This window comes from Rhea americana, unplaced genomic scaffold (assembly GCF_003343005.1).
Source record: "Rhea americana isolate MKP2758 unplaced genomic scaffold, rheAme1 scaffold_89, whole genome shotgun sequence".
NCBI lineage: Eukaryota > Metazoa > Chordata > Aves > Rheiformes > Rheidae > Rhea > Rhea americana.
The window spans coordinates 1,527,048-1,554,058 of NW_028187077.1; the positions used below are offsets into that span (position 1 = coordinate 1,527,048).

Genomic DNA, 27,011 nt, shown 5'->3' on the forward strand with positions numbered 1-27,011 from the left:
AAAAAAAAAAACAACAAAGCACCAGGATGTGACATGGTCACTATTATCTGCTCCTAACTTTAAGACAGGATTCTGCGGGTCCACTATTGGCAACACTATTTTACATACTGTCAGATTCCAAGGTAATTTAAAGGATTAATTTCATTTCCTGTTAAAATGCCATCAACCCCATAGTGAAGTGAGAAAAGCAATCTAACTCAGTATACCTCTGAAGAAAATCCCAAATAATTCCTTTCCCCCMAAAAATATACAAGAAGTTCAGATTAAGCATAATTACTGGAAATGGATCACTGTACAAAGTCCAACATCCAATATTTCTATGCTTATGGAGAAGAATATTACTGTATTTAAAGGTTTCAGTAGACAGCATATTCTCATCTGAAAAAGCTGCCCATCTCCAACAGTATATAAGCCCTGAAGTATACATTAAACTACAGATTTGTTATGATCTGAAAGACAGCACTTAAATGAAAAATATGCAAGTCAAAAAAACAAACCAAACCAAGAAAACCTCACACCCTTAGTGAGTTCTAGTTTTAGATGCGTCTATGTAAAAGAAATAGTGCTACTAGGAACTGTTGAGGGCTTTAAATCATCCTGTCGGTGTACCAGTGATGCAGAAGGTTGCTGTACAGCAGACCCACAGCCATAAACATTCTGATTTTGTCCCTGCTACCCACAATCAGGTTGGGCTCTCTTGCTTCTGCTCACTGAAGCTAGAATAGGCTGTAAGAGCAATCTAACCACTTTGGTTAGTTAACACAGTAAATATCAACATACAAACTTGTAAGCAGGACAGACTCCCCAAATGTAAAAGTTTAACACAAATACTATGTTGTGTGTCAATGTTAATTGGGTTTAAGCTGTTTTTGGAGTTTATCAATGTACTCCTACCTATTCCTTCTCATATGGTACATTCAACAAACACGGTCAAAACAAGATCTGTTGCTTTCCCCTATTAGAAAAGTCTGCACAAAGCCTGCAGCAAAACATTAATGGAAAATTGTATCACTAAAAAAAAAAAAAAAAAAAAAAACTCACCTTCTGTGCATGATTTAAACATTATATACGTATTCAATTATATTCACATATAATTCTTCTTGTTTTTTCCTCAAAATGAAAACTTATTTTATTCTTTGAAAACATTAAAAGATGTAATAGATAGAGATCCAATACCAACTTCATGAAGACTACAACTGAAATCATGGTTTTGTACAGTATAGCCCATAAAGCGTAAAAATTTCTTAAAAGACCTTTGATAAGAGATGAATAGGAGTCAGTTACCAAAACAGTGCTACTTCCTTGGCAGATCTGGCTCTAAACTTGCTGCTGATACACAAACAAATACTCCAGCAAAAAAGGAACTGCATGAGACAACCTCTAATCCAAACCATAAACTACTCCAGGAAGGCCTCAGATTCAACATCTCAAATTCAGTGCTTCCAAGCCTCCTCCCACCCCCCACCCTGGAATACTTTTTATAAAGAGGAGAGACTAAGCTATGATTTTACAGAACTGACACAGACAAGACCGAATAGTGTTGAAGACAGTGAGTAATAATTCCCATTTCATTAAGAACAAAAATTTGTTTTGTCTATTGTGGTATTTCTTAACATGTTGTATAGTCAAAACAAATTTAAATTAAACCAAACAACTAAAAAGCTCAAATAAAAATGACCTAACTATAAGAGCTTTGGAGAAAAGCTGGCAATCTAGTGCTCAGAAGCTTATCTCTGCAGTTTTCACTCCTATTTGAAATCAATCACTATCAAGAATCAGCATTAGAAACAAAAAACAGCATCAGGAAAGCTTGCAAACTGCCACCACTACTACATATTACAAGCTACAAGAGCCACTAACACTTCCATATGACTGTACACATTAAATATTTGTACTTATTTCAAAACTACAAAGCGAAGATTCGGCTCTCCAGGAGCTGGAATCACACTGCCAACTAAAAGCAGTTTAGCTGTTAGTGGAAGAACATTCACCAATAGGCACCAATAGACAAAATTTAGATCTATTTAAAGATACACAGTAACAGCCACTATCTAATTCAAGGAAAAGCATATTCTAACTCTGATTTTGAACAATAAAAAACCCCACAGATTATATAATCAGGACCTATAAAGTTGGTTTCTATGTATAGTTTCATACACAGTGGTGGATGAAGCAGTCAACTGTCCAGTTTTACTCTTCCTAAATGCTACAAAACTCTGACTCACAGTAGTGTATAAAAACAGAATTTATTCTGCAYGGCTAGATTATTCTGCAGGGGCTAAATTCCACTCAGCAAGACAACCATCTATTTCATATAGTATATAAGACTTTTGGGCAGCAGGGGGAGTATTTAGCTCAGAACTACTTTCAAAGTAAAGAAATACTGAGTTCTAAACACAGCAAGTAATGTTCCCAAACGGCAACCAAAAGTATTTTGAACTAGAAAAGAAAAATAACAATTTAGCAAACCTACACGAGACTTGAATGTCAAATGACTATTGACTCTCAACCTCAGCGCTATGATATGCATCACAAAATGCAATCGGTTGGATATCAGTTAAGAAAATCTGTAGTTATTTTTAAAAATCAGTGCATTTTCATGATAATCTGGTGAGAAGCAAAAGGTGTACAGAAGGGGAAAAAAAAAAGAGTGAGTGAGTTCTATCTATCTATCCATATATGCTAATAAAAAACTTGGTTTAACATCCCCCCAAATGCAAGATTCTATTTTTTCATAATAATTTTGAAATTGATTATATAAAGATTGACCTATGCATCTAAACATACACTACCTATCTTTGCGAAAGATGACAGGTAAAACCACCTTCAGACAGGAAGCCAACTTTCTTCCTGTTGTTTAATCAAYAGTCACTCAAATGAGAGTAGTTCTTTGTTCTTCACATAAATGATACCACAGGATTTGTGGAAGGACAAATGTATATAGATAAACAAAATAGTTAAATTACACATCTTTAAATCAACATTCTGTGTAGCAGTAGTATGGCATATTCTATGTGGGAGTGGGAGAGCGCATGAGGGAAAAAGTGTTTCATGCAGAAAGCACAAAGAGAGACGGCCCAAGTGAGTGTGGGCTTCTATTACACCAGTGAATGTAGGTAAAATCCCTCTTGCTTTAAAGAAATTCCAAAGTGTCATCAGGGGAGGGAAAACAAAAGTAATGATTCTTGCCACACAGGTAAAACATATGAAAAAACGTGTAATAAAATCTCTTTTACATGACGCCCCCATCTTCCCCCCCCCCCCAAGAGAGAAGGGTATAAATACACTGAGCAGCTTAATGACAATTTATCAGCCTTCATCATACATCACAATTCAAATACTAGCATACAGATAATCAGAACACTGACATGATGTGCAAGCTACTGATCTTTAGCTGCATTTCAGTAATGCTCATGATTGCAGCTTATGGAGCACCTCTGTCACCATCACCAGAAAAAGGCAACATTCTCAGAACTTTAATAAGCGATTTAAAAATCCTGGAAAAAAGCTCAAACGTAAGTGGATGATTTTCTTCTACTGATTCTTTTCTATATATTTTTGTCTATATAGTTTTTCACAAAGATTAACTGTTCCCCCTTCCCTCTCTACAGAAGACTCATCTCAACTTCTATACACCAAATGAGAGACAGGTGAGTTTATGCTTCTTTTTTCAGGTGGACTTGTAATGTATGGCTACTTTAAAACAATATACTACCGAGTTACATCAAAATTATTAAATTACCAGAAAAGGCTTATATACAAGACAAATTTGAGCAGCTTGAGTTCAGTATAGAGAATGCAGTCTCTTAAAATCCACTTCTGTTGTTGATTTCCATTCTCTAGTATTAACAGGCTGATGTACAGTATTACCTCATTGTTCTGTTCAAGACACAACCCAGAATGAATATTCCCTATTCATTTTGCTTAGATCACAGTTGAATTTACCAAAAAATTTTTATGATTCATTTGAACATAGTGCAAGATTTGAATGAGGTAACATTGTTACATCAGCACAAAACAGGAATAACTTTGATAGTGAAATTAGATGTTACAAATACTGCTTCATTTAATTTCTAAGTATGGACATGAAACCACACATATTTTACCTAAAGTAGATGCAGAGACACTAATAGTTCTGTTAAGCCTTTTATATCCTAGCAATGATGATATTCAGTTATATTCTAGTTAGCTTTTTTCTCCAGAGTAAAACTTTACCAAGCCATTCTGGATGTACTTAGCTGTATATTGCTGTTTTATGCTGTTCACTTAGTATTTAGAACACATTTGTTCCCCAAAAACACTGTCATTTCGATTGCTTCTAAAAAAAAAAAAAAAAAAAAAAAAAATCATACCACAGTGCAAAGAGTATACCAAATACAGTTTTACAACAGATGATTCACTATTGTCAGGTTGCTGATCTGTATTAGTTTATTTAATAAGTGAGTATACCAACTAACAGCACCAAGTAGTTACATATTTATGTAAGTTATCTGTTAACTACTTTAAGTCTCCATTTAAATTTTTCATCTTGCAGAATTCTCACTTAAGTTAGCTGTAATTCTCACTGAAGTTAAAAGTAACTTTGTTCGAATGAAGATTTAAAGCCAGATTCTGCAACCACTTCCTTACCTGAGTCATTTTTCTCATATGCTGCCAAGATTAAGACACAGTTATCTCAGAACTTCAGTGCTCAAATAGAAGTGTAAGAGGCAGATTAATGACATACTACCACTGAGTGCTGTCAGAGTGATGTGTAAAGGTATTTCCCCAAATTCAAATACTGGATTAGTTGCAGGCATTAGGCAGAGCAATTGAAGTGCCCTAACTGAAGATGGCTCTAAAAATGCTGTTTTAAAACTTGACAGTAGCTTCAGCTATTTACCCTTTAGCTAAGCCATGATTTCCATACTACCACTGTGATTAAAGCTCAGTTTAGGAGCTAATGCAGCAGCTTCACATCTCCAGAAGATATTCCAATGCTCAAGCTGTCTTGTGAAGATTACTCATATTTCAAAAGCCACAAGAATCTACCACAGAGCTAAGCATATGCGTAAAGTTTTATAATGTGACTTTAAAAGGAATAAGCGAAAAATGATGGTATATAAAATACTAGTCTAATTCCTCATACTAGGATAAGAACATTTTATATATTTATTGTAACATTTAAAAAAAAGAGTTTTAACATTTTAATTCAATTGTCCTCAGTAAACAAGTTATATACAACTATTTCACTTATTATTTCAGGAATGCAGCTGGCAAGTTCTGCAATGCTACCTGAAAGAAATAGCCATCTTGGAATATGAAATTGAAGATGAGGATGTTGATAACCTTAAAAATATCCAAAAAAATCTCCAGAGACTAATGGTAGGCATTCTTTTTTACCCAGTTAGAAATAAATAAAAAGATTCAGTATTACTGAAAAACAGCATTAGAATCAGTGTTGTTATGCCTCAAGGTCCATGTTATATACTCTTGAGAATACACGTTTTTTGTAATAACTAACATGACTACATCTATTTGAATGATAATATACTGCTATAAAGTAGATTCAAGTCCTGATAGTTACGTAAGTAAATATAAAATTATATATATTTTAAATTTATTTATTTATTGAATCATGCAAGGCACCTAAAACTGACAAAACCTTGTCTGTAGGATGGCAACAATTACTTTTATAAGTAACGGCTTAGAGAACTGTGCTATGATTCTGCAGGACCCAACAATGAATATAAGCTAAATAATACGTCAGTACTTTGCTAAGCTACATAAACAAATTCCATTAACGATTAAGGGCATAACGACAAAGTTATGGCTGAGATCCCTGTGTCATTTTAAAGTTCTCCTCAGGCTAGAAATAAAGATCTACTGCCACTGCAGCATTCATCAAACCTGTTATCACCACAGACAGTGAGCATCCTGAACTTGCAATATTTTTATATTTGCGGAAATAATCTTTACAGATAGCTTCCTTCATTGTACCCTCCCTTAACATTTACCAGTTAGGAAAATGAAAACTCCTGAAACATAACGAGTTCCTTCTCTTTAAGAGGAGGACTCAACATGCAGGACGTCATGTATTACTACAAATACTAGCTGGTAAGAGATCTGTCACTAATCAACAAACATCTGTATTGCAGGACCTAATTCCTCCAGGGACTGGATGCAAGATTTGTGAAGCATATGACAAGAAAAATTTTCCTGCTTTTCACCAAGAACTGAGCAACTTTCTAATATCTATGTTAAAATAAGTGGATGATCATTTTAATTTTTACTGAAACATTATTTATTTAAATATTTAATTATGATTAATTTATATACTTTCTCCTGTGTATTACTAACTTGCTGTCCATTTTTTGGACCACTGTATGTTCTTAGTCTGCGTGATAAAGACAGTGTGTTGTAAGATCACGTATGATCCTATTTGTAAGCCCTAAGGGCTCCAAATGTACTTAAAAAACAAACTAATTGGTTCTCACTTTGTCAGTGACCTTARAGTGACAGCTATTTATTGAAGAAAATTATTAAACGTTACATGTTAATGATATTTAATAAATTTCAGTAATCTATAAAAACCATGTTTACAGTGTTCTTTGTTTAATGGTGTTGTACCTTTCACTGCTGCCCAGTTACTCTGGGTTTTGTACATAATTTWAAAAAAATAGTATTAATAGGTATACAGGTACCAGACTCAACACAAGAGGACAYCGGCATAAAACCTAAGGCTTTCCCACTTTTACAAAGCAGCATAAAATACCAGTATATGCATGCATATACCACAATGCATAGCACAGAGAAACAGAAGCAATACTACCAAGCTTTTTCTTCTTCTTAAAAAAAAAATAAAGAAAGAAAAAAAAAAAGAAATTCCCATGAATAACAAGGAAAAAAAAAATGTATTGTGAGCTGCCCTACACAGACTTTCAGCTGTATTTTTGGCAGGACACATTTTGCTGTTGTAAGTAATTTTCAAAAAACTTCAGAGACAAGGAAAGGTTATGAAAATATTAAATAACTTGAAAAAAATAATTATCCAAGTAACTGAAGGTACCAATGTCCCAAAGCACTTAAATAACCAGCTATTACCAGCTATGACTGACAAATAAATTGATTATTAATTTATAAATCCAAGTGAACATATGCTGTATTAATTGTTTACAAAAACATTTTTGTGGAACCTCGGAAATGCAGTTACTTCAAATGAAGATGGAGTCCATCATGTGACATTTTAAGTTTTATATAGAAGGAAACAACCAAACAGAGCTTCTTTTACAATCCACAAACCACCACTCAATGCTAAAAATGCAAATTGTAATTGATGAAAGTTAGCAGTACTACAACAGTTATCAGTCTATCATTTAGTCTTTGATGTGTTTTTGCTGGTGGATGGGTGGGGAATGGAGTATTTCAAGTTGTACTTAAAAACAGAGTAACAGTGGAAAAAAAGAGCAGTTTTCTTGAATGTTGCAAGTAACAGAAAATAAGCCCTAGTGATAGGTTTCTGCCAAAACGGGGAGAATACTTACAGCGTCGGTATCTCTGTTACCTCTAGTTATCTTCTCTTCCTGCAGTGAAGGAGAGTTCTGTGTCCCCACCCACAAGGACTCCGAAGAGCAAAATGTTGTCAGTCATCCCARGCACAAACACATCAGCTCCACCCTCTTCTCAGCCAGATGCCTTCCAAACAGCAGTCTGTAATAACTGAGACCTAAATACAGTGAGACACAGAAAGTGAGGGAATGGGCAAGGAGTTCATCTGTAACAAGTTCTCCCTCCTTTGTCAATCTTTGTAGAAMAAGTCTCTCTCTTTAGGTAGACTGCCCTATACTTGATAAACTCTTAAAAAACAGAATATCAGAAGAATGAAAAAACAACTATCTCTCTTAAAACAGTGTGACAAGATTTAAAGACAGATAAGCAGTGAGCCTTTGAAACAGAGTCAAACAAAGAGTGGTCCAATACACACACACACACACGCACACTCAAGCCCCCATAAGACCGGTCTTTGGATACTTATGCCATTATGTAGAAAACATAAGGCGAAAGTGAATGCAAAAAAACTTAGAACACAGTTTTGCTATTTGGCAGTGTTATTTTGCATATGTACACATTAAGTCATAGATACATACTTTGTTTTATGCAAGGTTAACAGAGAGTAGCAACACTATTAGTTCATCACTTATGCTTAAAAGTTCTACCACAAGTATTAAGACTTGTATGGCTAAGGATGAACTATTTTTCATTTCACTCAAGTCAAAAAAGTTTAAATCACAAGTTTCTTAAGTAGGGTTTCAGAGAGCAAACTGATATCAAAATTAACAAGATGATTAAGATTTGTGCTCAAGTTATTGCAATTTCATATTCTATACAGACAAAAGCATCAGTCTGTTTAAATACCTCATACATACCATTTAAAGTCTTTGGTATCCTGAGATTCTGAATTCCAGACATTAATTGCTAAATGCTGTTTGTAAAGAAATGGAGAAGGGTGAGAGAGGAGATTACAAGTCAAAATGACTATTGTTCTTTTGCATTTTGATTTTGCTGTATACAAGATAAGATTATTGTTTTAAAGGCTTTAAAAAATTTGATACTAACCTGATGAAATAAAGACAGTTTTTCCTCTGCAATATCCACACACACATAAAAATTATATGCAACAAAAATTAACTACAAAAAGCAGYAATGGAAAGGGAGTATAGCAAACAACTGTAGTGCAGCAGAATCTTTCAGAAAAAAACAGTATTTTTGGATCTGAAATAAATGCTAGTAGTCACCACACTTCCTTTTGTGAAGTCATTTGCAAACTGCAATGATATATCCCATGGTAAGAACAGATACCCTTGAGTTTAACATAAATGTCAAGAAGCTTACACTAAATAAAGCTACACTGCAGACAAAACAGAGTAAACAGTATAGCTCCAAAAGAAGCAACAAAAATCAGTTTATATTAATTCATAAAATTGCTAGGAAAAAAACCCTACAGTGTATTTCCCTCTAAAACAGTTGTGTTTAGAAAATACAGACTGTATTACTGTTAAAGTGGAATACAATACTTATCATAGTAAAAGAATAAACCTGATCATTTGATGAAACTAGAAACGTACTTCTATGTAATATTATTGCCAAAAACCACCTACTAGCTCTTTTACCTTTTGTTGACAAGCAAGAAAAAACATCTTAACTTTTTAAAATATTGTTGAAAAATCCACATACAGCAAGTAACCCTTGCATATATTTTGCTCTATCAAATCTGGAAATAAGAATAGCTGAGATCATATACTAAATAGCTGCAGAATCAGCTACTTGCCTAATCTATAAAAATCTCTAAAGAAACAGTACATTATATTGAAAGCATCAAAAATGCACAGCAAAGTGAACTTTACTATAGATACTTTTTTCTGTAAATTGCACAAAACCTCAGCAAAATCCACTAGAATACTACTTCTGAAAACTGATTTCCTGAACTCCCTCCTCTTGCTCCCCTCGATCCCAAGCCTTTAAATCTTGTATTCATATAATTCAAGAATCGCTAAACTAGGGAAATACAGGGCTGGGCAGATGGAAGTGCCCAGTAGTCCTTCATACCAAGAAAGTCTATTTCAAGTTGATTCAAAATTGAGTAAATCAAGTATTTGAGATTTCAAACTAAATATTTATGTATCCTTGACTGAGAAAGTAAAAATAGTAGTCCTCAAATCTAACTATATCAAATGAGTTCAGAAAATCTGGGTAACAAATCATGATTGCTTAGAAACTAGCAGAGTCATACATTCTGGAAACATTTAAGTGCTGTATGTGAGAAGACAAACTGACATAAAAAGGCTTACCTCTACTGGCTTAATATATTCTGCATATGCTGGTAACTCCTTAGTAAACAACCAATATAGAACCTGGATTAATGTTATTATCAAGTGATGTCTCAAAGTTACAGCTGTCATGCTTAGGATGAGTAATCTTGTTCTCAAAAGAACTGAAAGCTTGTGAGAAGGAAGCAAAGTTCCACAGACGTTTTTCATTTGCTGTTCAAACACTTAGCAGAATAGCAGAAGTGAGGTGCAGGGGAAGATTCAATGATTCAGTTACTTGCACACATTTAAGGCTTCTAGTTTAACTACAGAAAATACTTCTCACGACGTTTCAGAGAAAATCTAAGTCAGTAAAGTCAATATWCAGAAACAGTCCAAAAGCATACAAAATGCTAGCGTATCATCACGGAAAGTCAAATAAAGTTCTAATACCATTAAAAAAAAAGGCYGTGTTATGTTCAAGTCTACAATATGATGTCCACTGTCACACACTCTTAGAAAGCACACATTAGAAAGTAAGGACTGATGCCACAAAAAGATTGAATTACTTAGTTAAAAGGCAGTAACAGAAAAGAATTGAATACCAAAAAAACAATGTTAAGGACGGTAGTTAAAAGGAAGTGAGTTTTATTGAGAGGCCTCTAGTTCACTGCATATATGAAACCTGAAATACACCATAAGCCCATCTGCAGTACAGAGCCCACATACTAATAACAAAAACAGATTAAGAAAAAAAAAAAAAAAACGAAAACAGGTTTTTGTTTTAGAATCCTGCTTCAACAAGAAGATAAAAAGTGAATATAGCTCTATACTAATACTGTTGTATGAAAACTTTATGTAACTTAACAGCTTCCAACACTTAAATGAAATATAAAATCAAATAGCATAATGAAAGTGTAGTATATGGCTTGCATACACTAGTATTTTACAAGAACACATTAAACCCAGTATGGTATTTAACTTTTCAAAAGGATATTGTTCATTACCAAGACATTACCATATTTTTACCCTAACTTACAAGGAAAGAACACCTGTCTCGACAGGTAACATTTTGCAAATGCATTACRTATCTAGACAATTTTGTGAGGACTAATCAGTACACTGACGAACTAAGTCCGTGAGAGGAGTTTAGCTAGTCTACGAGTGCTAACATCTGATGGCTGTTGGAGACAGCCCAAAAAAGTTGGAAGAACCTAATTGCTCATGGTCTGTACTAGGCCAAAAATATTATTTACAGTTTTGACACCTTTAAAACGTCAACAATAAATCAGCTATGAAAAATACTGCTTGTCACAAGACAGTTGAGTAGAAGAGTGATAATTCAAAGTTTAACATTTGGAAGTTCATTAACAGAATACKTTTTAACCATTCTGTCAGAAACGATATAAAATGAACTATTCACCCCTTAGCTAATATATGCTAAACGAAGTCTTAAATTAACTCTAAAAAAAGGATACATCCTAATAAGGCATAGTTTGCTGCTGYTGTTGTTTTTGAAAATGATTCTCACCTTGGAACACATACATACATAACTTTTTTTGGAAGAAATCCTGCTTCTACTGAATTTCTTCTTAAAAATRAATTGTTATGGAAAATGAAGGGAGAAGGAGGAAAAGAAAAAAAGGGGGAGGGGGAAATAACAACACATAAGAATCTTCATGCTAACACGAAAAAGARTATCAACTATTCTGCCAGGCCACAGGGGAGAACAACAGAAAACAAGACTTGCAAAGCTGTTAGATACTCTTATTGAAGACAAAATAGACATTTGGAGAAGACTGAGTTGTTACAGATGGTCAAATAATTATATTTGAATTGACAAAAAGAAGTTCTAAAATCATTTTTGTGCGGCAAACATGAATCCAACAGTTAAACATTTCAGTTAATCATCATTTGTTTTCTCRAAGAAATCACGAAAATCAACTTTATGTGCAATCCACCTCATGGTCAGACACCGAACTGTTCAATACATGGAGACTTCACAATCCACGATCCATAACTATGCTGCTCTAAGTAGCTTTTCAGTAAGTTTTTAGCTTCTTGGTATGATATAGATTTAATCTAAGAAAGAGAAAATAAAAAGAATCTTTAAGAAGAGCTCTTGAAAAGCACAGCTATCAAAATCTGTTCTCTTTAACAGTAGCATATAATACACATAAGCACAATCCTRATGGAAAGCAATGACTACAAATTTCACAACTCTCTCAGTCGCTGATAGTAAGCAAGAGTGTTAAAGAATCACAGTATTTTACAGATTCAAAAAATTACATAACTTTTAGATTTGGGGGAATTTAATAGGATGAGAGAGTTGTCCTGTTAAATATGATTTGTGTTTTTTCAGCATCTTTTTCAGCTCCCATAGTATTCTTATACAGAAAATAAATTAACATTCAATATGATTTAACACAAATSTAAACACATGGTAAGCAAACATTGAATTGATAAGCCTTTCAGTTTTAAAGTAGTAGTTTAATTTAAGAAAAYGCACTGCAGCAAGTTCTATCAAGAAAAGCAAAAGGTACATATATATTTTACAAAAGCCCATGTTTTACATAACAATTCTGGGAAAAAAAAAAAGATATACCTGTTGTCCCAAGGAGACAAAGCCTGGAAGAGTACTTCCAATTAAGAATTCCTACTTTCCTCTCCCTCTAGAATGTAAGAATCCTCTCATAAAATTAATCCCAAGTAGAAAATATCTACTTACGTATAAAATTAATATAAAAAAAATTAACCTCTTCCAATATGAAACTAATCAAAATGTGACAGAATTGGTCATCAACGTCACCATGCTGATATCAAGCATGAAAGATATTCATGGAGAATTCATCAAGGTAATCTAACAGAGGCAAAAAGGATTTATTTTTATTTTACTGGAAAACGGCAATTTCAAAAGATGCTCAAAGAATTATACACAATAAAGGAAATTCAACTGTTCCCATGARGACTTCAGCAAAAAAATCATCCTTAGCTATCAAATCTGCTTTGAGAGTAACCATTAAAACACTGCTCCCTAAATATTTTTCCCATTATTAGCTTACCTTAGCTTCATAGTACGTATCAACTTGAAGCAAGTCATTCTGTTTTGCTTCCTTAGCAAGCAATCTGAAACGACTAAACATTGCAGCCTTGCAAAGGCGACTTGCCAGGTAAGCACCACTTTTGAATGGTGAACTACAATTAAAATAGAAAAAGCATAATAAAACTCATTAAGAACGTACTGTGCACCACAGTTGTATTGCTGTGATCATTACAGGAATCTCCACTCCTGCCAGTGTTTTGTGAATTTGGTCATACAACACTACGACTTAACTTTGAATRAGCAGCTGGGAGAGTTTAAACAGGCCCATTGAAAACCATTTACATATTGGAATTTACCTGAACTAGGATAGCAACTGGTTCTATGCATTTCTAAAACTGTTATGAACTCACTAGAACAAACAATGAATTAAGATACCTTAATTCAAAGAACTATTTAATTTTGCATTTTGCTATGTCATTGGCAAGTTGTAAGATTTCTAAAATGACATCTAAACCGAGGATGCATTCAGTTAGTATAGGAAAGAACACCTCTCATCTGGATAATACTGTGGCCTCTACAAACAGTTTAAAAACTGAATATGTAGATGGATACACACAGAATAAGGACAACCACTATTTTCAACATAAGGGAAAAAAAAAAAAAACTAACCTTTCAGTGGTTTTTCCACTTAGCCCATCCACAACCTCCAGTGATGTATCTGACAAAGACCAATTCAAACTAAGAGACCTCTGTTCTACATCCATTTGAAATGTGTGTGCAGCATTCACCAAGTAAGTATGAGATCTGTTGACTAGATAAAGCATGGGAAGCTTTGATGAAAGTGCATCATCGATACGTTGTTTTATAGCTATTTCTAATCCTCTTGTATCCTTGCAATTTCCATCTCCTATTTATTGAAAACAAAACAAAAATCAGTCATAGAAGTATATCATCAGATTTTTCAAAAAAGTTAAGAACCTAGAAGATCCCAGTAGCCTACTTTATACACATATCGCTACAAAAACCCTAAGGTTTAGAAAAAAATACCCAATGTTCAGTTCACAGAACAAAAAGTATTTCACAATTTCTTTTCCAGAGGCATCATTATTTTGATGAAATGCCACCATTTTAGGATAGTTATTCTTCATAATTTCATTACATTCTTTGCAGAAGACACTGTTAAAATAAAAGATGTAACATGAATTTTGACATTCTAGATTTAAAAACAACAACCAAACAAAGTCTCATACAGGAATTCGCTCACATTATTCCATACTAAAGTATATCTTATTTTATTTTGGAGAAGATCTGCGAGTATTATACTAGAAACTAATAAAGCTCCAATTTCCATTAAACACTTCCAAAAAACCTAACAGCATTTCTGACTGTCTACTGAATAAACACACTGTGGTACATAGCATCTCAAGGAACAATCATAAAATATGCATCAAATAGATAGTAATAAATTACAATCTACTGTGTTTGCTTTAARCACCAATTAAGTGAGCAGGATGAGAATTTTTCAACTTCCTTTAAGTGAAGTGCCCAAACCTCAAAAGAAAGGGCAGGCAGGCAGTCACCTATTGTTGCAAATACCTCTGGACCACTGCAAAAAGTTTTCTGTGTTACAAAAGAAAAAGCACTACAGCTTCTGTGCCTGGGGAGAAGTTTCACCATTGCTCATTCCTACAGTTCAGTGCTTAACAGTGTCAYCTTAAGTCACCTTATTTGACTGAATATTTAACAGACCATTTGTTTGTTATTTCTTCAATATTTAAAAGTTAGTTTGTTATAAAACAGTGCTGAATTTCCCATTACTCTAACGCTTAATAAAGGGAGGACAATTTGGCAAGTTAAAAAAAAAAAAACACAATGAGAAAAAAAAAGAGGCAAAGTTTTACATTTGGACATTTCAAAGATGATTTTAAACTAAACAAAAYCCAACTACTTATATATATTTAGTTTCTTTTAAAAAATCTGTAATTCTTAGAAGGAATATTTTTGTTTAATTCATGCCTTTACAAAACGTAATCAATAAGGAAGATAAAAATCTACAAGAAGTCACTGAAATTTGTGTTAAGCTTACCTACGAGTATAGTGTTGATATAAACCGGTTGAATGAAGTGACTCAGCAAYGCTCCCTGAATACCAACCACTTCCCATTTGGTTAATTTGTCACTAGCTGACATGCTGTTTACTCTAACAATTTTAGGAGGACAACAAACAGTTAGGTAAATCTTGCCTTCTACAGCAACATGAAGACTCAATTCTTCATTAGCTTCATAAGCAGATACAGATTGTGGATTGAGGTGCCTAAAAAAAGACAAAGATGAGTTCCAGTGAGAAAGTACTCATTACAGATTGCTATAAAGTGATACTTAATGCTTTTTCTCAGCCAACACTCACTGAGAGATCTGGAGTTTATTGTATGTTCAATTCTTTAAATTTTATAAACAACACATTCAGCTATGTAAACTACTCAAACACCAAATTAGATATTTAAATAAGAAATAGTAACTCAATCTAATCCTAGCTATCATTCAGASAAATATTAAAAAGCCACACATTGCAAGCAAATTATCATCTTGTATCTAACTCCACTATGACAGCAGTTACCTTGTGGATATTCATCTTGTGATTGATGTAAGATTGTTAATTGCCATTAAAAAGTAATTCAAACTGTAAGTCTCCAATATTTAAAACAAGAAGATGCAACACGTTAGTGAGAAAAAACAGTGTGGATAGTGATTGTTCTAAAGTAGAAGACAGTTCCCCCCTTAACTGAAGTGCAACAGGAAGAACTTGTGAYTTTGAGCCAACTGTCCCCAATTTTAGCATAACTTAATATGCTATGAGCAAAGGTGCTTTTGCTTTACTACATTATTACAATGCACCTATTTAATTTTTGCTTAAGTAGCACACTACAACCCCAGTAATCAGGGGCCACATTTTAYTACTTAAGGGATTATCCATGTAAGCAGCTGTGTTACAAAGCCACTTTTAAGTATCTTTAAATAACTCACTGTATAGGTAGACAAATTGGCTGTGTTAGAAGAAAATACATCTAAAATTTGTCTTAAGAAAGCACACACATTGACTAGGCTGGACACAAAGGAAGAAAATAAGTGATGGTGGATTTGTGAAATGTCAACTACTATAGAGTAGCAGACAAAGTTCATCCAGTCTCATTAACTATTTCCTTCTAAGAACAAGCTGTGACACTGAAAGTAATCTACGACCTCCCAAAAGTCTAACAGGTGAAACTCTTCCAGTCAGCGTGACTTGCAATAAACTGTCCGCAACTTCACAGACTCTTAGTTCACAAGTCTTCCTACCTGAACACCAGAAAAATAGTACGAAAGCAGCTTAATGTCTTGCACACATGAAAAAGTTACAACTGTAGGACTTCTAGGGCATTATCATTTTATCTCCATYATAGTGCTGCAGTGGAATAATACTTGTAGTTTCTTGATATGCAATCGACCGCTGCTCTAAATGTCAAAACTGCTAAAAAAAAGAACTGTCAGTGCTGTAACAGAAATTAGAAGTGTAGGGGCATGCACAKGAGTATTTTCCTCATTGAGTTTTTCTCACTACCTCTTTTTCCTAGAAAGCAGAGCAGGAACCTACAGATCAAATCCAAGTCTTCTGCAGTCTAGCTGTTTGGTGCAAAGGATGAGATTAAGCCACCATATCTGCTTCCTCAATGGTTAAGTGAATGATTAATTAGTATTCAAACAATCTCTCAAAAGGAGATTTAACACATAAGCGGGTGATCTGTAACTAATAAAATATCATCCTGAAATTCTAACATATGTAAAATTTTTGTATCATATTGAGCAAAATCATCCAAATTTATCTTTAATACCTTGTAACTTAAGATGCTTCCAAAACAAGAAGAAAAAAGACCCCCTTGCTATTTCAGAAATACATAAAGATGCATATTTTCATACGCACTATGCGTTCATCACTGCGAAACAGATTAATCTTCCACTACAGTATCTTTGAAAACTCCCAAGTACTTACAACTGTGATTTTAACTGAGCAGATCCTTTCGGCAACTGATTCATATAGAGAAAAATATTTATATTTTGCTTTAGGGTAAGCAGCTTTGAATCTGGCACTGTGCAAAATATGGATTTCTCCGTCCTTGCTGTTTTTTCATTATAGAATAGGAGAAGATGCCTATAAAAATATCTAAAATAAAGTGTTAAGTAAAAAGAAATGCAAAAGATGAGAAATTTGTTCACAACTGTAAAAGCAATTTTAAGTCATGGACATTCACATTTAATTCACATTTAATTCACATTTTCTGTATGATTTGAATTTTTTTAAAAAAACCTTTTTTTAAAAAAAGAAACGTGAAACCAGAAGACAGGAATTAAAAAAAAATGCAACTGCATTAATATTTACCTTTGCAAAAAGGGCAGGAAACAGGAACTACCAACAAACCTTTGTACACATATGTGCTCACCTAAGTAGCGAACGTCTTGCAGTAACAATGGCGTGGCTGTCATGCACCACTCTCCCACGAAGATGAAAGCACTGACTGTAATTGTATTCTCCTGTTCCTAGAGCTACAACTTCATACTGTCCAGCTAAAAAGAAAATGTTATTCTTATATCTCCAAAGAATCTCCTTTTTCAACAATTTGTTGTAAAATTAAACAGATTCAAGAAAATACAATTTCAATTTAATAAGGATACCTATTTAATTATTTGAAAACCTCTGACTTGTAGAGGACAAGCATGATGATGCTTATAAAACACAGAAAATAACTAGTATTTTGCAGTTTCCTTAATGTATGGCAAGCTGATTAGCTACCCARATGGGCTTTTGAAGCCTGCTGATGGAAAGTTTAAGAACAGATTCAACCGGTGTCTGCCAAAGSCAACATCATACTTTAAGTTCACTTCAAAACAAAAGCTGAAATAGATTTGAAGTTCTCTGAAAGACAGAGAGCTTACATCAGTACTGCAKCCATTAAGATACCTGCTACCACAGATTAATGCTTCAGTATATACATAGTGCCTATGATGGCAATGATTCAGATGACCAGAAAAAGTACCAGTGATGTTGTATTCACCTAGCGTACAACAGTACCTTTCACATAACCACAACTAACTTTAGCATCTTTCTCAAAGAGTACTTAAGTATTTACTGAAAACATTTCCCCACTCTGATTTCATTCACACCAACTTGTTTTCTCTTTCAGACTGTGAGCACCATGCTGAGCAACACGATTAATAATCTGTACTAAGGAGTTCTTTACCATCTTGCAGTTTTCCAAGTCTACATCTATGGATTGTTGCTAACTTTCATTTCATTTCCATTTCACTACTGAACCTACTCTCCAATAGATCACTTCCACCTATCTTTCAACATTTTCCTCACAAAAAGATACTTTTCCTGCTACAGTAGCCTAACATTCTGTGAAATTGCTATTTATTCCAAGTATTTATTTCTTAGCCTAATGATGTCAACATCACTTCCACATCAAGAACACTTTCCTTTTAAGACATACCCAGACTGTTTGTTCAAAACAACACAAACTCTAACCATAATGTCCCTACGTCTTCAGGATTTCTGGTCTTCAGTTAACACAAAACAAACCACAATCATTTAAGAACTTTCCACATGATACTGTTAATACCATCTGGTGAGATAACACCATACTAGAACATAAAACTCTTAATGAAAACTAGGAATCTAGTAGCTGCTAATGAGCCTACTTACCAACGTACATGCATTAAACACACTGGTTGGTCAGTCACAATAACAAAGTTCAACATAAGAAAATGCCAAGTAACAGAGAGAATAGGAATCACTTGTCTATACAGTCTTAYTCCTCCTTGAGGCAGCTTACTGAAATACTTACATAGGTCCAAAGTCTCTGTAGTACAGTAATGTGATAGAGCCATCCAGAACACAATATGTCAAAGAAGGGGAAGAGTTACCATCCAGATTTATTTACTAGATCAGAAATGCGTTAATCAAGGCTCTCCAGGGGCACAAGCAGCCTAAAGTTTTCCCTTCTGCTCCCCAATACTCAGTATCAAAAGAGACTTGCCTTTTTCAATGATGAAGGCAGCCAGTGAACTGCCACAACTTCGGTACTCAGGATATTTGGCAGTTAGACTATTAAATACTCCTTTGAGCGTCTGTGAAAGCTTTTGATACATAAGAGGTCTTCCTTCTATATTAAACAATAAAACTCAGCATTAGATAAGTATTTAGGGGGAAAAAAAATCAGTCAGTATTAATCACTTACTGAATTATAAATCTAAACTCAGGATAAAAGCACCACTATCAACACACAAAATTGTGAACCTGAAGATTATCAGGATGGACATGAATAAATAAAGGACAAGAACACCTAAATGTTTTATGCTTTTATTATCTATAATAATAAATCAGGGATATGAATTTAACTTGATCACCTACTGGACATGGTATTTTCAGAAGGACAGAAATACTGCTTCCATTTCAGTCATTGATTTACCCCTTAAATTAAGGCAACTTATTCAAACTGCATCTATCTGCCATTTGTAAAACTGATGGCCAATCTCCCACTTTAGTAGCACTAACTCTTATGGTGTTCTTTAAGAGGAACACATATAAAGATAATAGTAACTTCACAGAGGTCATTAAATGTGCTGGAAGAAACATTAAATAAAATGAAAGCATTTGCTAGGCAATTTGAATCAATAAAGAAACACAAGAGTATTTCTTACCAAAACGTATCTTTGAAACATGAACAGAGTTTGCTGGCAGTTTGGCTTCAATGGGAATACAAGGAGGACCTAAGAAGATAGCAGAATTTCTTTATAATTTTTCTGATTTTTGAAGTCCTTACAAGTGTAGAACTATTTCAGCAGAGACTCTTAACAGAAGGCAAATGTTATGGTAACTGATTGGAAGCAGTAATTCAGTGCTGAAGACTTAATTATGAATATTCAAAAACATTTAGAATTAACTTCATATTACTTATACTTTGTGAGAATTAAATCAAGTGCAACAGGAACAAATAAATTAGTCCCCTCAGTATTTCCCTCATGTCACAAATTCTTCATAAGGAACTCTTAAGAACACACAAAAGATAAAGAGAAAGGACAGGTTCAGAATTATACAACAAATAATTCTGCCCAAAGCAGGCCATGATACAGATCCATTAATAAAGTTAAACAGAGATTTTGCATAGAAAACCTTTAAGTAAAGCTCTTCAGTTGTTGCTAGAATATTTACCTGACTTTTCAGAATCCACTGCCTCTGCACACTCCAAGTCAAGCAGCTCAACAAGAGCCAATTTAGCAGCATTTGATTTAGCTTCTTTTTTGTTTTGTCCCAATCCAGTCTTGTAGCAAACACCATCCACCACAGCACAAAAAGCAAAATATGTCCCTATATTATTGCCTTTAATAAAGAAAAAGGCACACACCAGACAATTAGTAAAGTTACTTTAAGGCAATTTTATCCATAGCTTTATGCATTTATAATCATTATAAAGACAAGTACAGGACAAAGACAATTTTAAGAAAATATAATGTACCCACAAACATTATGGCAACTTTCACTTTCTGCACTTTTCATTAAGTTCTATTTGAGCCTTAACAGATATTCACAAAGAGCTACATTTTCCAAATTGTCCAGCAACATAGCCCCACCATTGTTACCGTGATTACAGGTTCCAGCTTTTTACAGACATGATAGGTGACCCATCTGCTCATCAAATAATCAATGCCAAATAAGAGCATGAAAAAACCCTTATCAGTATCTGCATCCTGTGAAGGGACTATGCTTACTTAGGGAAGGAACTAGGCAAAATCAGTAATATTTTTTCTATTTCTATGTTGGTATTTCTATTTRGTTTTATAGGTATTCAGGCTTCAGAGAAGAGGTAAATTCAGAACAGGGCTCTTTTGCCAACTAACAAGTTAATAGATTTAAATTTAAAAAGAACAGATCAAAGTACATCCCCACAACTTGGATGTGCTGGAAATCACATGAAGTACAGGATGGTAATTCTGTTAGAAACTTGCAAAATAGGCAGTAAAAAGAATTTGCAAGAAAAAGCTCTTTTCCCTAACCAAATGAACAGTCACATCTGCCTTTTCCGGCAACATTCTTGAAGAGTAAGAACAGAAAAACTAAAAATACATTAAAACTACAAGAAGCAGACTGAAATCAAGTGAGTTTCACCTTAAGTAATATTAAAATAAATAGGAGAAAGCTCCACAACTATAGAAATAGAGAACAAAGAAGCACACCTACTATATTGTATAGGCTGTGAAAATTTAAAAAGAAAAATAGACGAGATACAAAAAACAATAGAATACTTCAGGTATGTTTCAAGGAACATCAAACACAAGACRAGACAGGCAGGTAAAAGGAATTAATGGTTTGAAAACACACGTTATCACAACCAAACAGGAAGAAAAACTCAAGGACCTTGCCTGAAATGCATTATGAGAGAGCTAGKAATTTAAATGTCAGACTTCTGAAAGTGGTATTGTACTTGTGCTGGTGAAAAAGAATGTAAACCTATTGAGACAAGGAATGCTGCCAAATGACTGACAAATACACTACTYATATTTCACAGAGGGTAAATCTGATTATCTGAAACAGCAAGTTTAACTGGCCATCACCTGCCTACGTATTCCAGTTTCTGTGCTTCTGCATGTCTTCATTTTTTTCCTTCAAAATTTGTTACAAAGAACCGCATAGTATTKTGGTTAAATAAAGGCCTTCGTGGTTATTTTTAATAGAATAATGCATGGGTGAGCAAGGAGCTCTTGGCCAAATTCAGACAGAAGAAAAAAGTACACAGAATGTGGAAAAGGGGACAGGCTACTTGGGAGAATTGTAGGAATGCAGTCAGAGTATGCAGGGATGCGGCGAGGGAGGCTAAGGCCCAGCTGGAAYCGAGTCTGGCAAGGGATGTCACGGACAACAGGAAGGGCTTCTTCAAATGCATCAGCAGCAAGAGGAGGACTAGGGAAAATGTGGGCCCGCTACTGAACGGGACGGGGGCCCTGGTGACAAGGGATACAGAGAAGGCAGAATTACTGAATGCCYTCTCTGCTTCAGTCTTCACTGCTAAGGGCAGCCCCCAGGAATCCCAGAGCCTGGACRCGAGGGAGAAAGTCCAGAGAAGGGAAGACTTTCCTTTGGTTGAGGAGGATAGGATTAGAGACCTTCTGGGCAGGCTAGACATCCACAAATCCACGGGCCCGGATGGGATGCACCCACGGGTACTGAGGGAGCTGGCGGATGTTGTTGCCAGGCCGCTCTCCATCATCTTTGAAAGGTCCTGGAGAACTGGAGAGGTGCCTGAGGACTGGAAGAAAGCCAATGTCACTCCAGTCTTCAAAAAGGGGCAAGAAGCAGGTTCCCAGCAAACTATAGGCCGGTCAGCCTCACCTCCATCCCTGGTGAGGTGATGGAACAGCTCATTCTGGTTGTCATCTCCAGACACATGGAGGAAAAAAAAGGTGATCATGAGTAGCCAGCATGGATTGACCAAGGGGAAATCCTGCTTAACCAATCTGATAGCCTTCTCTGATGGAATGAGTGGCTGGGAAGATGAGGGGAGAGCAGTGGACATTGTGTACCTTGACTTCAGCAAGGCTTTTGACACTGTCTCCCATAACATCCTCCTAGAGAAGCTCAGGAATTGTGGGTTAGACGAGTGGACAGTGAGGTGGATTGAGAAAGGCAGAGCTCAGAGGGTCATCATCAGTGGTGCAGAGTCTAGTTGGAGCCCTGTGGCTAGTGGCATCCCCCAGGGCTCAGGACTGGGTCCCATCCTGTTCAACTTCTTCATCAATGACCTGGATGAGGGGACAGAGCACCTCCTCAGCAAGTTGGCTGATGATGCCAAGCTGGGAGGAGTGGCTGACACACCTGAGGGCTGTGCTGCCATTCAGAGAGACCTGGACAGGCTGGAGARCTGGGCAGAAGGGAACCTCCTGAGGTTCAGCAAGGGCAAGTGCAGAGCCCTGCACCTAGGGAAAAATAACCCTAGGCACCAGTACAGGCTGGGGGCTGACCTGCTGGAGAGCAGCTCTGCAGAGAAGGACCTGGGAGTGCTGGTGGATGACAAGATGACCATGAGCCAGCAAGGTGCCCTTGTGGCCAGGAAGACCAATGGTCYCCTGGGATGCATTAGGAAGACTGCTGCCAGCAGGTCGAGGGAGGTGATCCTRCCCCTCTGCTCAGCCCTGGGGAGGCCTCATCTCGAGTACTGYGTCCAGTTCTGGGCTCCCCACTACAAGRGAGACAYGGARCTRCTGGAGAGAGTCCAGCGTAGGGCTAYGARGATGATCAGAGGGCTGGAGCACCTGCCCCATGAGGAACRGCTGCGAGAGCTGGGCCTCTKCAGCCTGRGGAAGAGAAGGCTGCGGGGGGGATCTTATCCACGTGTACAAGTACCTGAAGGGAGGGTGTCAAGGGRACRGGGACAAACTCYTTTCAGTTGTCCCGTGTGAYAGGACAAGAGGCAATGGGCAGACACTGAAGCACAGGAAGTTCGGCCTGACCGTGAGGGGGAATTTCTTCCCTGTGAGAGTGACGGAGCRCTGGACCAGGTTGCCCAGAGRGGTTGTGGAGTCTCCTTCTCTGGAGATCTTCAAGGCCCGCCTGGATGCAGCCCTAACATGCTCTAGGTGACCCTGCTGAGCGGGGAAGTTGGACTAGATGATCTCCAAAGGTCCCTTCCAACCTTACCCATTCTGTGATTCTATGACTTCCTAAAGAAGGAAAATGGGGCTAGTCTCAGCTAGGTGGACCAAGTTACTTCACAGAAGAAGTTAAAATGAATGTGTTACCAGAGCAACTCTCGAAATGGACAAAGGAACTGGCTGAAGWAAAGATCGCAGTGGACTGGTCTGAAAAAACAGACTGTATGTGTTCAATCACAGAATTCTCTGCTTTTGGCATTTTCCAACCATTTGTTAACAAAATCAAGCTATCCCATGGTGGAAGGAAGGGGAAAGAGTAAACCCAAGAACAGAATTGCTATAGTAAATTCAGTGTTATGAAGTGCTAAATGAAGTATTTAAATTTAGAAACAAAAACATCTGAAGGGTTCATTAACTTTAAGCAACTGCTATGGACCACCTACTACCTGACAATTTACCTGACAATTGATCCTATGATCAATGTGACCTAAACATGCAGTAGCCAAACACTACCACAGGCAGCACTGTGCAAGACCACRGAGATAAGAAAGCAGTAATGCCGTTGTACAGAGACCTCACTCAGAATCCTATGCACAGCTCCATTCATCTACATCCACAAAACATAGCTCAACCTGGAACAAGAAAGAAGATCAGGGAAGCAGAAACTTACCTTACAAGTAAGACAGCAATGCTCATGTTCACTAATCCCACCCCCTCCTCCACCAGCCAAAAGGGAGARGGAAGGGGATGGGGGAGAGAAAGAATAACAAGACAGTATATAATTATTGATTCCAAAGAAGGAGGAAAACTACTTACACCAGAAAGCAACAATGAGACAAGCATAATTGGGAATAAACTCGTCATGAAAAAATTTGATCAGGAAATCAAAAGCTGCTCCTAATGAAAGCAATACAGTTCTGAACCAGCAACATGCAGCCATGAAGACATGAAGGATAACCACTTCTAAAATGAAAGACAGTTAAGTTCCCGAAAAGAATAAGATGCCTCTGCCAGCAGAAGAACTGACTGATGTCCAAATGATTCCTTCCTATTTCTTGCTTATTTAGAGGTCAGCTACATCCAAGCATCTGTATTATTCCAAAGTACATGGTTGCAGGGGTTATATGTTTCAGTGTGCATCCAGACAAGCAAGAGTGTTCACAACGGCTTAACAGTAACTGCCCTTGAAGTACGGTTTAATAAGAAAGTAAAGAGACATGCAAAGTTGTACTACAAGGTTTAGTTCCTAAGATTACAATATAATGAGATAAAAGRAAAAAAAAGTGAGGAAAAAGTAGCATCCAGAACTTTATGCATTACCAAAATATATCAAATTACGTACTTACTAATTGTTAGACAGAACTACAAAGACAACAGAAAAATGGTCAAAACCAAACATACATGGAACACAATGCAGCCAATACACACACAAAAAAAAAAAAGAAGTATTTACCAGACACACTAGTTTCTTTCAATTCAAGTGGTACACGGTGCATTTGCGCAAACTGATGCAGAGCAGATACTGGGTTTATTACTCCACTTTTATATTTTGCAATAAACCCCTCTAGTATTCTCTTTGAAGGAAGTGATGACACTGGAGATGGATGGGCTACTTTGGCACACAAAGGTTCTGGAATATGACCAAAAAATATATTTATTAAGACTAAAACTTAATCCCCCCCAACAGTRCACCACTGCTGAAAATAGCTGTGAACTTTTTAGAAGATTCTTAGAACAAACAAACAAAAAATTAGCCTATAACAGTATTGCTCAGTATTGAGACCTATACAAAAAATACTAGCAGTCCTGGAAAAGTTTGCATCTCCAATTTTAAGGGTACCAAAGCTTTTTAGTAATAAATCTATTAGATTTTGAACACAGACAGATACTATATGTAAATACATGTTTYCCCTGCAAACCAGCAGTCAAGCGAAAGCAACTGATGTCTGATTCAAAGCAAAGAAGCACATGGTTCTTCACCGAAACAGTCAAGTAAYGGAACCCCTTGCCATATGACACTGAAGTTTTAGCAATTATACAAGTTCAAAGAGAAGACAAAATCATTSAAAATAGAAATAAACAAAACAGAACACAACAAAAAAAGCCCACAAAGAGCTGTTTAATACAAAGACACCACCTCTGGTAGAGGTGGCTGGGGCCTAGCAAGCTCACTAACTGCTCCTGGAAGCAGGACAGTGCCTGGGTAGATTTGTGGTCTGTTCCAACAGAGCCCTTACGGTCTTCAGAGGYAATGTGAAGCAAATTCCTTTTTTGAATTTAAAAAAGATTCACAAGAGAGTTTTATAAATTCTGAGATGTATCACAGAGGCAAACTCACATTCCTCTTTCTTTTGAAAGACAGGTTCTTTCCAGGAGCAAACTATCTGAAAAGCTACCCTTGACATGGAGGTCTCCTACGGAATAACTAATACTATTTCCTGCAGCATCTACTTCTGTGAAGGAAGAAAGTTTCATTCTTTTAATTTAAAAGAAAAAAAAAATACAGTATTTTCCCGTTATCAACTCCACGATGCATCAAATCTCRGGACTGCCATAAATTCAGGCCTACATACACTAAGCTCTCCCAGCAATTTAGGGCAATTAAAGTAGRAAAAAACTATAATAAATTGAAATCCCAGATTCTCACATACAGGTGTTTTTACCTTCATACATGTATTTAAAGAGARAGCACCCAAAATACATGTATGTCCAGGGACATCTGTGGAACTGCAGTTAAGTTTCTCTTGATGATCACTAAAAAGAATTGATGCAGTAGTGCAATGCACATACTTAATTCTTAATTTCATGCTAGAAGTGCTTGCTAAAGTGTATGTGCACTGCAGATTATTTTAGCATAGGCTACACAAAGTACTTACACTAATAAACTTCCACTGCAAATAAGATTTAAGTTATGGTGCAGTAGGAAAAAAGAGGAACAAGCCCAAGCAGAAGCTAGAGAAGTAATCTGAGAAAACCACAAATATGAGAAAATTAAGCAAAGAAACACCAACTAAAAAAACAAGGAAACCTTTCTTAAAGGGACAGAAATCAGTTTTGTTATGGTCAATAAACCTATCACTTCTTGCAGTATTTTTGAGCTGGTAAATCCAAAACACTTCCTTTCTCCTACATCATTAACACGAGATGTTATGCCTGTAGAGAATATTCCCAATCACATTAATATGCATGGCAATCCTGTAAAGCTGTTTTTATTAGCATTAAAAAGTCATTTCAAYAGTCAAAGCCAGTGAACAAACTGCGAACTATACCTGCAATTTGTGTCACCTTCCRGGCTGAATTTTGCGCACAGCACCTCTGAGAAGGTGAAAATTCTGGGCTTACATTCACACGCTGTATAGGAGCATGAGCTAGCAAGTTCTTCTTTTGTGTGGGATTAGAGGTGGGCATTCTGGCACTCTGAAACCACTCACTGCTAGCCATTTTTAACCGACCTAAGTAACAACACAGTATAAATAACTAACAACACAGTTGAAGTTACTACAC

At 36.0% G+C, this 27,011-nt stretch overlaps 2 protein-coding genes across 2 annotated transcripts in view; both read right to left on the reverse strand.

Annotated features, from left to right (window-relative positions):
• BBS12 (Bardet-Biedl syndrome 12) overlaps positions 1-7,583 on the reverse strand; it is a 114,320-nt gene extending 106,737 nt beyond the window's left edge. The window contains exon 1 of the mRNA XM_085323931.1: positions 7,524-7,583. The gene's annotated coding sequence lies outside the window, so the exon portion shown is untranslated. The remainder of the gene's footprint in view (positions 1-7,523) is intronic.
• A 4,170-nt stretch (positions 7,584-11,753) lies between these two features.
• ADAD1 (adenosine deaminase domain containing 1) lies at positions 11,754-26,948 on the reverse strand. The gene is made up of 11 exons (XM_085323866.1): positions 26,765-26,948; positions 24,961-25,119; positions 20,074-20,241; positions 19,563-19,631; positions 18,899-19,024; positions 17,303-17,426; positions 16,855-17,025; positions 14,915-15,141; positions 13,498-13,735; positions 12,848-12,980; positions 11,754-11,867 (listed from the first exon to the last, which is right to left on the reverse strand). Exons 1-11 carry the CDS (start codon positions 26,946-26,948, stop codon positions 11,754-11,756), a joined length of 1,713 nt encoding a protein of 570 aa, XP_085179992.1.
• Between the last annotated feature and the right edge of the window lie 63 nt (positions 26,949-27,011).